General features: G+C 50.0%; 1 protein-coding gene across 13 annotated transcripts in view; it reads right to left on the bottom strand.

Moving 5' to 3' along the window:
- Nucleotides 1–13,873, bottom strand: part of PHACTR3 (phosphatase and actin regulator 3) — a 271,856-nt gene that overhangs the window by 79,145 nt on the left and 178,838 nt on the right. For 9 of the 13 annotated variants that reach the window (XM_063601119.1, XM_034947220.2, XM_034947226.2 and 6 more), the window contains 2 exons: nt 13,450–13,632; nt 1,493–1,702 (listed from right to left, as the gene is read on the bottom strand). In XM_063601119.1, the coding sequence (XP_063457189.1) occupies nt 1,493–1,702; nt 13,450–13,632 (393 nt within the window). The remainder of the gene's footprint in view (nt 1–1,492; nt 1,703–13,449; nt 13,633–13,873) is intronic. The other 4 variants (XM_063601121.1, XM_063601122.1, XM_055104700.2 and 1 more) reach the window with 1 other exon arrangement.

Here is a 13,873-nt window from a genome sequence, read left to right as displayed (position 1 = left end):
ATCAGTTAGATCGGAATACTTAATTCGTGTTAGGTGTACAAGGAAAATGCCCCACTGAAAGCATTTTCCACCCAAGAGTCACCTCCAGATTGAACATTCACCCCATAAGGGGCAGTAAGGTCCCCAGAAAAGAGCCAGGGGCTGGGACCCAGCCCTCCCGAGCTCATGCCCGGGCTCTCTCCGTCCCAGCAGCTGACACCTCTTCCAAAAGGTGGCAGTTCCCTCTTTCATGAAAACTGGGAAGAAGCACAATGAGGATTAGGTGAGATCGCAGAGGGGAGGGCACCAGCCCCTGGCCACACATGTGGTAGCAACAAGCTTTGGGCCCAAAAACTGGGTTCAAAAGTCTCAATCATTTCCAGGACCTGGGACAAGTTACTGGAGTTTCCTGAGCCTGTTTTCTCAACCATAAATGGGGCACCTCGTGCCTACCCAAAAAATGGCAATTATTGATGGTGGTTAATCACTGGTTAGGTGATTGTAACAAAACTGTCAAACTCTGCTATGCGTCATGTTTCACGCCCACAGCCTTCAAAGACAGCACGCGAGGCTTTACCCTGAAAAGTCATTATCTCCTGATCAACAGCCTACTTTTTCCCTGAGACCATCAATGTGTCCTGTTTGCAGCAGTCAATTCCAGACAAAAAATACCTAAGCTTGCAAAGTAATTATCTCTACTTGCTAGGATTATTCTGCCAGTGTGACAAAAGCTACATAAGTATATGACTGTGGGGGCCTCTGTCCAGCTGTGCACCCCTATCTGACCATCAATGTCTGCTGTTTACTCCTGGCTCTGCCTTGCTGGACAGAACTCACTGGAAAGTGAAACAGCAAAACAGAGACCAGCAGAGAGAGGGAGGGAGGAAGGGAGAGAGACTGACTGAAAGAGACTGAGACTCAGAGAGAAGCACAAAGAGAAAGACAGACACATGAACATCCAGAAAGAATGGAACGGAACAGAACAGAACGGAATGGAACAGAAAGGAACGGAAAGGAATGGAAAGGAAAGGAACGGAATGGAATGGAAAGGAACAGAACGGAAAGGAAAAGAAAAGAAAAAAGAAGAAGAAAAGCCAAGCCAAGCTAAAGCCAAGCCCCATCCTGGGAACTGGCTGCACCTCTTGCATTCAGGTCCTGGAAGATCCCCCCTTTGACTCCTGCAAAGAGACTCCCCTGTTTGCTTGAGGGAGCCTAGGCAGTCTGCTCCTGACAACCACAGTTTCCTTGGTAAGATCTACTCCTCTGGGCCTGCCCTGAGCCCCAGTCACAGAAGCTAATGATGAGAACCAGGCCATAGTGGGTGCCCAATCAAGACTGGTTGAAGGTATGGATGGATGGATGGATGGGTGGATGGGTGGATGGATGGATGGATGGATGGATGAGTGAATGGGTGAATAAATAGACAGATGATGGATGGGTGGATGAATGTAGGATGGATGGATGGATGGGGCAGAGAAAGGAAAGAGGATGGACAGGATGCATGTGGACCCACCTGTGACATTTTTTGTGATTTTGGAGCTTGCCTTGGGTGGCGGAGTGGGCAGCAGTGGGGGGCTGGGGAGCTGGCCCATGGATCTCTCCAGAGGTCTGGGAGGACTGTCCAGGGAATCAGCCCCAGCTAAGGCTTGGCAGAGCTCATTGGTGGTGGGCAGGAGGCTGCCAGCGTCTGCTTCTTCACCACTGGATGCAGATGGCATCTTGGCTGGTTCGAAGGCAAAGCAGAGAGTTAAAAACATGTTTCCTCTGACAGCAGTGGAAGTAAGAGAGCAAAGCAAGAGGGTTTGGTGGGATGGGATCGTGAAGAGCATACAGAGCAGTGACCTCACACAGGCACTTGACTTCCTGCAAGTTCAACTCTCAATAGAACCATTGGAAGCAGAGAGAGGAGGATGGAGAGAAGGAAGTCATTTCAATAGTATGAGGGATTCCATTCTTTTTTCCACATGAGAGGTCCATGCCACAGCTCCCAACTCACCTAGGAGCAGTGTTCACCATGCCAGGTTTTGGAGTCAGACACACCCAGGCTCAAGTGGTCTCTGAATTTACTCTTGGACCTTAAGTTACTAAATCTCTCCAAAACTCCATTTACTCATGCATGGCATAGTGTTAACAATAGTCCCTCACAGGATTGTTTCTCAGTTTAAGCAAGAAGTGGCCATGACACAGTGTAACCCTCCAGTCCAGCAGCTCTCATTCTTATTTGTCTGTTTGCAGCAGCCCTAATATCTGGCATGCCAGCCTAGAGTGGGAGTGAGGATAGGAAGGATCGACTTGGAGGAAGGGTCAGGCCACCCAGAACCCTCATCCCTCCCTTTCTAGCTGCTGATTCAGGCTCCATCCACCTCCTTCACAACCACCCCTCAGCCTGCCCATCCCCAGCTTTCCCTCAACCCATCAATCCTTCCCTTTCTTATTTCTCTTTTTGCCTGGCTTGGGTTCCATCATCCATTATTTCAACAACAATCTGACCAACAGTCCCTAAGTCCTTTGCCTGGATTCCTTTCCATTTAACTCTCTGGAAAAGTTTCATCTGGGGATGAAGCTGCCACTTGTCTGCTCCTGCCCTTGCCTACTATTGCAGAAGGAAGAGCCTACGGAGTCCAATTCAGGAAGAACTGTCACTCTGCAGGACCCGTGGCCAGGAGCTTCCTCCTGCAGGTGCTCTTCATGACTGCTCAAGCCCTTTCTGTCCCTTCCCCACCTCCAGCTTCCCACCTTTGCCTGCTCCCACCACACAGCTTCACCTCCAGCTTTACAGGGGAAACTGAGGTCATCAGACCGGGGCTCCTCTTGGATTTCTGACTCAAATGCAAACTGCTGTCCCCAGCATCTCTATTCTTCCTTCCCTCTGATCCAAGAGAGATGGTCTCCCTGGGACCAGCACTCCCTCACTTCCTGCCCTCTCAGCACACTCTTGAGTGCTAAGGCCTGTGGAAGGCACCTGGCATACATCATCTTATTCAGTTTTTACAACTACCCAATGAAGAACACACGAACACTCTCCCCACTGTATGTCTAAGGGAAAAGCCTAGTGGAGCTGGAGCTTGTCCTTGGGTCACTGTGTTAGCTCCTATGGGGTTCATTCATCTATCAGCTGCTGTTTCTGGAGGTACCCAAAAAGCTGTTGGGTGCTGTCCATGGTGCTGAAAACACAGTGGTCAGGGGAGGGGGTGTTACAACAGGCCTAATTCCTGCCTGCAGAGAGCCTCCAGCTAAACACCAGATGCAAATATTGCATGCTCCTTGTATCCCATTAGCTATCATTAGTTTCTGTTCCTTTATTGGCTATGTTGGAAGTTTTAAACTCTCATTCCCAGCCCTTTCTTAAGTTCGTGACAATGGAGTCCTTATCTCAGAAGGGCCAGCCCTCCTAATGCCTGGAGAACAAAATCTCTGAAAGCAGAGATGGAGTATGTGTTGTTCTCCCTCAACAACACATACTCCAGCTGCAGAGGGCAGACTCAGCTCTGTGTTATGAAGTTGGCCTGAACTGAGAACAACCATTACAATTGGCTCTATACTCTTGTTCTGCATGGATACCCACATGAAAATGCTGTTTTCATTTTATTTTTCTTATTACATTAAACTGTCCTCAAAAGTGTTACTTGTTAAAAAGGGTTTAAGACTCCTATGCTTTGAGACTGTCATTATGTCATCTGACTTGTAACCTATAATGTCTAAGAGTCTACAACTCTGATTAGTTGTTTCACTTAGTAAGTTTTGCCCTGATAATAATATCAAAGTAAATATTTTATGCTTTCTAGGTAAAAATAGTTGTGAGGTGTTCTTGTTAAGCCACAGGTAAGCACAGAAATGCCCATTTTCTCTATGTAGGTTCCAGTTATAACTTTGTGGAGTTTTCTGTCTTGTGTGAATCAGCACAGGCAAGTGGACACCCTCATTCTTGGGACACCACACTTCACAGCCCATTTCCTCGGCAGCCAAGTTCCTGGCCAAGACCACCAGGCATGGGGTGAGCTCTCAGTAGCCAGCCCAGGCCTAGTTTTCTTCTAGGAAGTTTCCTCCTGGGGGATCCCACCCCTTTTCAGATATTCACACATGTATTATTCTGAAGCCCTTTAATATGGTCCTTGCATCCACACCCTGCTTTGATTGTTTGGGTTTACAGGACTTCTTGTTCCTGATTGCTTCTTTGTGAATGGGTTACGCTCTCAGGGTACTGGTCACCCAGCACATTTCCAAAGTTCTGCTTTTGGGAGACAGAGATGTCACGGAAGTGGCTCACCTGGCCTCAATTACACCAGTATCCAGCATCCGCCCCCTTCCTCCATGTGTTTGACTTATTTACAAACAAGTGACTTTGGTCTCCACCTTGCTTAGCGAGTCTCACTCTCCTCATCTGTACAAATATCTGTATAAAATACCTGACCCTGCCCACTACAAGTGTGGAAAGGCCAACATGAGACCATGGTGGGGAAGGTTTGTCTAGAGCTACTCAGCACTCCTCTGACTCATCTCCTCCAGGACAATGTGGCCAGCATCTGAACCAGGCTCCAAGGGTCTGCTCGGAGGTGCCACCAAAGGAAATATTACCAGGGAGGAAGAGCAGCCTGGGGTCAGTGTCCCCACTCCTGGGTCATCCCCAGCCAATCATCTGAATCTATCTTCTATGTCTGATCTCCACATAAGACTTCACTAGATAAGCACTGACTTGGGCCAGTTCACATCCCTCTGAGCTATTGACAGGTTGTCCCCCTTGGCCTGCATCACTGACTTATCCTTCTTTTCAGGATCCCAACAAGATCTAAAATATTCTACCCAAAACCAAACCAAACACTCTTGACCTCATGCACACTCCCAGCTTAGTTACAGTTATCTGCTCCTTTGAAAAATAAACTTATGAAAGATGACCTTTAACACTGCATCTCCCCCCAGCAAGGCCTGGCCCCCTCACTGAGCCAGGGCCACCCCACTCAGCCATCCACCATCTTTAACACTTTCCCCTCTGGCTTCCCGACACATACTCTCCTGGTTCTCCCCTGGAGCCCTGGGCACCTCTGCTCAGCCTCTCTGGCAGGTCCCACCTCCTGCATCTGAATGTCCACCTGGGCTGCCCCAGGAGGCAGGCCTAGGTCCTCTTCACTGTCTAACCTTCTTACAGGTCATTCTCATCCACTCCTCTGGCTTCAGAACTGATTCCATTTCTCTGTTAACCCTGGACCATTTCTCTGAGCTCCAGACTCATATGTTACCAGTTGGCCACATTGGCATCTCCATCTGGAGGCCAATCACATCCAAACTTGAATCTTGGTCCCCACAAAAAATTCTCCTGAGCCTTCCCTTCCCTCTTACTCATTCAACCATCAACTCATCTTGCAAATGTTATTGAACAACCATGGGTTCCAGGCACTATTCTAGAAGCTGTGGACATGGCGCTAATCCAGACAGATCCCTACTGTATTAGTCTCTTCTTACACTGCTAAAAATAATTGCCTGAGACTGAGTAACTTATAAAGAAAAGAGGTTTAATTGGCTCACAGTTCAGCATGGCTGGGGAGGCCTCAGGAAACTTACAATCATGGCAGAAGGCAAAGGAGAAGTAAGCACCTTCTTCACAAGGCGGCAGGAAGGACATGTACCAAGCGAAGGGGGAAGAGTCCCTTATAAAACCATCAGATCTTGTGAGAACTCACTATTGTGAGAATAGCATGGAGGAAACTGCCCCCTGTGATTCAATTGCCTCCACCTGGCCTCTCCCTTGACACGTGGAGATTATGGGGATTGTGGGGATTATAATTCAAGATGAGATTTTGGGTGGGGACACAGCGAAACCATATCACCTACTTTCACCAGGTTTAGTGCTCCATGACCCACCAGCTGTCCAGCCAGACCAGATGCCCCATGCCATCCTTCTCTTGTCCTCTCCACCCTGTACCCACCCCTTATATCTAATTCACAGGCAAGTCTCATGAACTCTACCTCGAAAATATTTCTCAGAAATATCCACGTGTTTCCCAGTGTGAGCTGTCAGAACTTCTGCCTGGGCCTCCTCACCAGCCTCCCAGCTCCTGGCAATGCTTCCCACCCCAGTGGAAACCCATTCTCCAAACCAAGGTTTGGCAGGCCTTTCCTGCAGAGGGCCAGGTAGAAAATATTTCCAGCTTGGGCCATGTGGCCTCTGTTGCTATTACAGTCTCTGTTAGTATGGAGAACTCTGGAAGGCTAGCCAATCCAAACTACATCTGTCCTTGTTTCACAGCAAAGTAGATGTGCAGACACCCTGACCCTTGGTACTACCCAGTAGCACTTTCTGAGATGATGGACACGTTTCTTCCTTGTCCATATGGTGGCCACTAGACCCTCATGACCACTGAACACTGGACAAGCAGCTGGAGTGAAAAACAAGCTTAAATTTTAATTATTTCAAACAGTCACATGGCTAGTGGTTACTGCACTGGACAGGGGAGCTCTGGATTTCCCAGGACTGAGTCAATGGTCATAGTGCCACTGCCTTAAGGCACAGGGTAAAGGGCAAGTCTCTGAGGTCCCCTCATTCCACCTGCCCAAGGTGGGACTATGGGTTCCCCACCCTTCACCCTGATGGCCATGAGACTCACCACACCAGCTACGGTGACCAAAACCCTCCTCCAAAGTCTCCCCCGAAACATCCATCCTCACCACACTGAACCCTCACATCCTTAGCCTGCCTGATGGCTCTAAGGACAGGAGACGGTTTTCAGCATCTCCTCTCTCCCTCCCTCCTCCCCATCTTCCCTCTCCTCTCTGACACCGCCCTCTGCATCTCACATGAGTGTGCAGCCACGTTGTATTTTGGAATCTTGTCAAAACTGAAATTGCAACATCTGTTAACATCTCAAGTGCTGAATCAATTTTTTAAAAAGTGGAAGAAGACACTGGTTCCCTGCATTTGGGGGACCCCTCCCTTGGGGCTGGACCAGCAGAGGCTCCCTCTTACCAAATGCAGTCTCAACCAGAGGCTTCTACACTGTACAAACCCCAACTCAGGGGTCAGGGCTAGGAATGGAAATACCTGAAGCTCAACCACAGTGCCACAAGTTCACGACTTACTGGTACCTCTTTGCTAAGCATGTTCCACTGACACCCTTCTGTGTAATCCCCACTTATTTTCTAGAGCAGGGGCTGATAAACCTTTTCTGTTCAGATGCAGACAGTAAACATTTTTGGCTTTCCAGGCTAAGAGGCAAAATCAAGAATATTATGTAGGAACTTAAACAACAAGAGGAAAAACTCTGCCCTGCCACTTGCCTCGAGAGGGCTACCAGGGCAGGGGGAACACTTTGCAGCCAGTTACCACCCGCTGAAGACATTCTGGAGTTCAAGGGTGGCCAGCCCAAGGATGGATGTGGTGAGCCATGGTCACTTGTACTCCACCCCGTACACCTAGCACATCCTTGGTCTCAGCTTGGGCAGCTGGCTGTGGGCCAGGTGGCTCACCAACTCCCAGATGAGGTTCCTCCACTCGGTGCCCAGCAGTTGCCCAGAGCCCAGGCCCCAGGGGTAGCTGGGACCAGCATAGGCCCCAGGCAGTGGTGAAGGGCAGCCACCAACTGGGGAGACAGGAGCAGGACGCAGGGAGGGAGGCACCTCACCGTGGTCTCCTGGCTCCCAGGACCTGCCCACTAGAGCAGTGCTCCACGGCCATGCAGACACAGACATGGGCAGTATCTGACCTACAGCCTGCAATTTGACAGTCCCTGTTCTAGACTCACATTCCAGAACATTCCAGAAGCAGAACAAATGTTTGTCTCCTGTTTGGCTCTAGGGTTTAGGCTGTAGACTGTTACGGTGAAGATCAAACCCAGTCCTGCCACTGGGTTTGATCTGTTTTTATGCTCTATGGCCTGGGAAAGTGACTTAACCTCTCTGGGCTCTGTTTTCTCATCCAAAAATATGAGGCTGTTATAAGATAATAGAGTGCACACAGAACACGCTCCCTAGTGTCACTCTCCTTTTTAATTAGTGCACTCGTGGGAAGGCCAGAACTCAGCCCCTGTCCCATAGTAGAAACACTGAAGAGGACCCTGTTCCCATTTGTGTCAAAACACCATATCCTTCTGGGCTTTGTAGGGAATGCTCTGTTGCTGGTGTGGCACTTATGAGTCTGTTTTCATGCTGCTGATAAAGACATACCTGAGACTGAGTAATTTATAAAGAAAAAGAAGTGTAATGGACTCATAGTTCCATATAGCTGGGGAGGTCTCACAATCATGGCGGAAGGCGAAACGCACATCTTACATGCTGGCAGACAAAAGAGAATGAGAACGAAGCAAAAGGGGTTTTCCCTTATAAAACCATCAGATCTCATGAGGCTTATTCACTACCATGAGAACAGTACTGGGGAAACCACCCCCATGATTCAATGATCTCCCACCAGGTCCCTCCCACCACACGTGGGAATTATGGGAGCTACAATTCAAGATGAGATTTGGGTGGGGACACAGCCAAACCATATCAGGCACCATCCAAACAAAACCAGGAAAAGCAAAATCGCCCCAAACACAAAAGCCCAAAGTCAACTCAAATCACCAAACCAAAGGCTCAAGGAAAATAATGGTCAAAATCATTGACAGTGTCCTCCTCCTGAGAGATTTGCAATATTCAGATGTATCCCCTGCCATCCACACTCATCATGGTTGGGGCACGGGGAAGCAGCAACTCCAGTCCTGGATGTTGCCACCTGGATGCCAGGAGTGACCCAGGACAGCCCCTTATGCTTTTTGATGACCCCTCTCCCCCACCCCCAGCAAAGCTCATGGGAGGTTTGCTTTTTAAGAGAAAGCAGCTGACCTTTCAGGACAGCAGTGAGCACCACTGCAGACACCCCAGGGGCTCCCACAGGTGTAGACCATCACCCACGGGGCACCATGTTCTGGGCCCCCATGAGGTTTCCCTGAACTTGTCCAAGGTCAAGGAGAGAAGCAGGTCCCAGGTTCCAGCACTCATGTGACACATTTGCCACTTGAGGATCTGGCTTTGTCTGCCATTAGATGACATCTGTCTGTCATGGAATTACCCACAACACAGAGCGACTGGGCCCAGATGTGGGCAGCTCCCTTGGGTGCTGAGGTGCAGAATGTGGGAAGAGAACAGACAGCATCAGACACACAGCATCAAACAGCTGGTCCCCCTGAGCTCTGCAGTAGAAACCGGAGACCTAGGACCACGTTGCCTCACAGTGGCCTCAGGCTTTATCTCCTTCTATCACAAAATACTGAGGCCCAAAGCAGAAGATTAAAAGTCAGTAACACAGGGATTGGCTCCAAAGACTAGGCTCTTAACCTTCATGGAAGGGGTTGCAAACTCCAACACCCATCTACAGGGACAGATTCTGTTCAGCTCCAGCGACCCTGGCTGTGTGGGAACAGGGATCCAGGGGGGCCTGAACTTTGATGACTGAAAAGAAACTGCACATCTGGATTTCTGTGAACACTCCTGATTTTTAAACATTGGCTTGCAAATTTTTAACCAGTGCATTTAATGTCCCTGTGTTAAGTTATACCCTGTTTATAGGGATGTTGCTCATGGCCAAGCTTCTGAACATTGACCTGGTGTTGTGGAGGTGACCGATGTCCCTGGTGCAGGGTCCCTGGTGCAGGATCCCAGGCCTGCAGGGCTGGATGAGGCCTCGGGGTTGTCCCAGTCATAGCAAACTGCAGGTGGCCCCACATCCCAAAACACACATGCTACCAGACAGATGGCCTCTCTGGGAGCATCTGTAGGCAGCTAAATAATGCGCGTTAGTGCGTCCCTTTCCAAGGGTTGTTTTTGACAATGAAGACGACAGATGACAATGATGATGACAACGATGATCGTGAGAGTAACAGTGATGCTACAGTAGCAGCAGCAGACACTTTCCAAGTGCTCGGTGTGGGTTAGGATGGAGATAAGTCTTTCCTGGGGATCACTTAATTTAATTTTAGCGACCCTGGGAGGTCAGTGTGACTACTATCCTCATTTTACAGTTGATCAAATAGGATCAGAAAGGTTAAGTCCCTTGCCCATGGTCCCACAGCTCAGTAAGGAGTTCAGCCTGTGTCTCAAACCCAGATCGGCCTGATGTCAAAGATGTTGCCCTCTGTTTCCAGTCATTTGGACCAGTTATTCGACTTGTGTGCCAGCATTTCATCATGGGCGTGAGATCTCCGGGGGCTGCTTCCAGGGCTAAGTAAGCTAATGAATGTGCAGTCATTAGTAAAGCACGCTCCCCCACCCTGCATGCAGGCAGCCACTTGTGTCACCTCTTGTTATCCCCAGCATGATGACAAATGTCACTAACTGCTAATAAGCCAGCTGCATCCCTAAGGAATGGAATGGTCTTTCTTAAATCAGACTTGTGGCTCCTGCTTTAGACATTTTGGACATTCCTCTGTACTTTCTATACTTTTGTTTGCTATATTTTACCTTAAGTGAATTTACATTTTTATCTCTGTTTATAAGAAAAAGCAAATCTCTATCATTGCCCAAAATGAGAAGCCAATACTACTTGCCCTAATTACTGAAAAGTATTTTCATTATTAATGTTTAAACATTTTCATTATTAATTAAACATTAATAATGTTTTCTCATTGTCTGTCCACATGCCATTCACAAGAAGTCATCTGACAAATCCCAGGGGCACAAGACCCACACTGGGGAAGCCGGGAATGAGACAAATGCCCAGGGAACCACGCACGGCTCCAGTCTCCCTCAGGTCTTGCCGGGTCACCAGCAGAGCACTTCCTACAAGGCAAATCCCATCGTCTCTCCATCCCTGGGGGTTCCAGCTGCCCTCGGGGATAACCTGCCAGGCCTCTTCTCTCTCTCCAATCTGTGGGCTGTTTATTTTAAATTTTTTTTGAAGCAGGGTCTGGCTCTGTCGCTCAGACTGGAGTGCAGTGGTGTGATCACGGCTCTCTGCAGCCTTGACCTCCCGGGCTCAGGCTATCCTCCCGCCTCAGCTTCGTGAGTAGCTAGGACTACAGGTGTGTGCCCACACACTCAGCTAATTAAAACCAAAAACAAAAAACAAAACTTTTTTGTAGAGATGGCGTCATGCTATGCTGTCCAGGATGACTTTGAACTCCTAGGTTCAAGTGATTCTCCTGTCTTGGCTTCCCAAAGCGCTGGAATGATAGGTGTGACCCACCTCACCGGGCCCTGGATTGTTTTTAATCACTAAAGTTCCACCGACAAGAGCCCCACCCTTTCACCACTGACACTGCTTTTGTGCTACCAGGGGGCAGAGGCGAGTGGCTGCGTCAGACACCTCCAGCCTGCAGAGCTGATGTTCTTTCCTCTCTGGCCCTTTACAGAAAACGTGTGTGTTCCTGTCCCCTGTCTTTGCATGTCATTCCCCTTTCTGGGATGCTCTGCACCTCGCTCTCTGCCCAGCTGATTCCCACTCCTCCCTCAGGCCTCACTCAGGAGAGGGTCCTTGATACAAATGTGTAATCTCAACAGACCCACTCTGCTCTCAGGAACCCATCCCCACACCCAGCATCTGGAGAGAGAGCGGGAGCGTGTGTCTGAGGTCAGAAGAGGGCACTGAGGGGAGCAGGCACAGGCCCTGAGCTGAGCTACAGAAATCACTGCCAAGGAGAAGCGTGACCCCCATCAAGGGCTGGGAGCAGCAGCCCTGCCTCCCTCGGGGAGGCTCACAGGCCACACACAAGGGCTGGGCTGTGGGGACCACACCACGGCAGGAAGGCCAGGCTCTGCTCAGCCTTAAGAACCATGCCAGCGGGTTGCATAAATATCTTCTTTTGAGAAGTGTCTGTTCATATCCTTCACCCACTTTGTGATGGGGTTTTTTTCTTATCAATTTGTTTGAATTCTTCGTAGATTCTGGATATTAGCCCTTTGTCAGATGAGTAGATTGCAAAAATGTTCCCCCATTCTGTAGGTTGTCTGTTCACTCCAATGGGAGTTTCTTTTGCTGCACAGAAGCTCTTTAGTTTAGATCCCATTTGTCAATTTTGGCTTTTGTTGCCATTGCTTGGTGGGGGGAGGGGGGAGGGATAGCATTAGGAGAAATACCTAATGTAAATGACGAGTTAATGGGTGCAGCACACCAACGTGGCACATGTATACATATGTAACAAACCTGCACGTTGTGCACATGTACCCTAGAACTTAAAGTATTAAAAAAAAAAAAAGAACCACGCCAGCCCCAAAGTCAGATGCCTGGGGCACACAGAGACCTGTGTGTGTGGAGGGGGCCTCTGCGTGAGAGCTGGGACCCTCCAGAAGTCACAACTCTCAGACCCCAAATTCCAAGCCAAGTGAAACTGGAGAGACACGGCCACCCCCGAAGAGGGCTGAGCATGCCTCTGGGCAGGTGCCGCTAGCGCTGCAGGGGCGTTGTGGACGGGCGGCCTGTGAGTGTGTGTTGCCACCCTTGTGTGGCAGAAGGAAGTCCCGGGCACGGAGGACCAGGTGTCCACCCGCTCTGAAGCAGAAGCCCAGCAGGCTGTCCTGGGCCTGGATTTCCAACCTCCTACACTCATGGAGAGACGCGTTCACCTTCCCACCCCCAAACCGTGTAAGACTCGCTTATAGCTTGAAATTTTACGAGACATCAGGATTCCAAGTCAACAGTGAAGCTCCGTAAGAATCACTCTGCCAGGTGGGCAGGAGGAGGAGGAGCTGGTGAAGCATCTGCAGGTGTCTGTGGCCAGTTCCTGCTTTCCTCCCCTCTATCCTTCCTCCCTTCTCCCCTATCCTTGGGAAACACCCTGGTCTATTCAATTAAAATAAAAACAACCGCCACTACGCAAAGCCCCTACTGCCTTTGATAATAGTCACTCTATGCGGCAGACACTGTGCTAAGTTCCTCCCACCCTCCAAACAACCCTGATGTAGGTCCATTACTTTTCCCATTTAACAGAGGGAAACTGAGGCTTGGAGCAAGGCACCAAGCCCACCTCCCCTCAAGAAGCAGTGGAAGAGCCCCGCATAGGCTGCAGCATGCTGAGCCTGCATCAGCACCGACCAGCTCCCAGGCATGCACACATGCAGGGACTTCAGCATCTCTTGGGCCAAGAGACCCCCTGTGGCAGGATTTCGGCCACAGAAAAGTCCCTCAACTCTACGTCCTACCGTTTTAGGGTCACTAAAATCCCCCCACTGGGCACTTGCCCCTCCAGAGAGCACTTTCCTGCCTAGAAGTTCCCAGAGAAACACAAAGACGCCCTGGGAGGGGGGTAGGTGTGCCAGGGAGATGAACATCGTTAAGTACCTTCACTTATCAGCTGTGCCAGACTTGGAAAGAGACAGTAGAAAAAAGTGCCCCAGCAAACACTTCAACCCAGCCAGGCAGCACAGCATGGCAGCGCTTAGAGCACGAGCCCAGCTCTCTGGGGAACAATGTTCTACGAGGGCTGTTGCCTAAGCTATAGCCAAGGACAACAGTGGGGACGTATGGCCATTCTAGGAGAAGCTCAACTTCGCGTGGTCTCCAGCCAGTACCTGCATCGTCCAAGTGGGCGGCTGAGGACAGTGGCTTGTCCAGGGAGACCTGGTCCGTCCCAGTGGCCAAGGGGCTTCCGGGCTGGGCATCTTCTGAAGTCAGCGTCTCCGACTTGGGAGTGGGTGGTTCACTCTGTACAGATCGGGGTCCTCCATCGGGGTTGCAAGTTTTGCTTTCAGCATCTACAAGGAAATGTAGCTGTCAGCTGGGCCTGCGCCTCCCTTCCTTCATCCCTTCCGTCATCCCAAGAGTCTTTCTTAGAAGTATCCATTCTAGGCTCTGGGTGGTCCCCCACCCCTCTCCCCCTCACCACACACCCTAGGAGTCCCTCTCCAAGTCTGGACTTTCCAGGGGAGCCCTGGGCACTTCAGCACACCCTAGCCTGGTTTCTGCTCTTACACTCCACTCCCTGTGTGCACTCTT

This window comes from Pan paniscus, chromosome 21 (assembly GCF_029289425.2).
Source record: "Pan paniscus chromosome 21, NHGRI_mPanPan1-v2.0_pri, whole genome shotgun sequence".
Taxonomy (NCBI): domain Eukaryota; kingdom Metazoa; phylum Chordata; class Mammalia; order Primates; family Hominidae; genus Pan; species Pan paniscus.
Note: the sequence above shows the minus strand (reverse complement) of the source record. Positions and strands in the feature narration are given on the sequence as shown.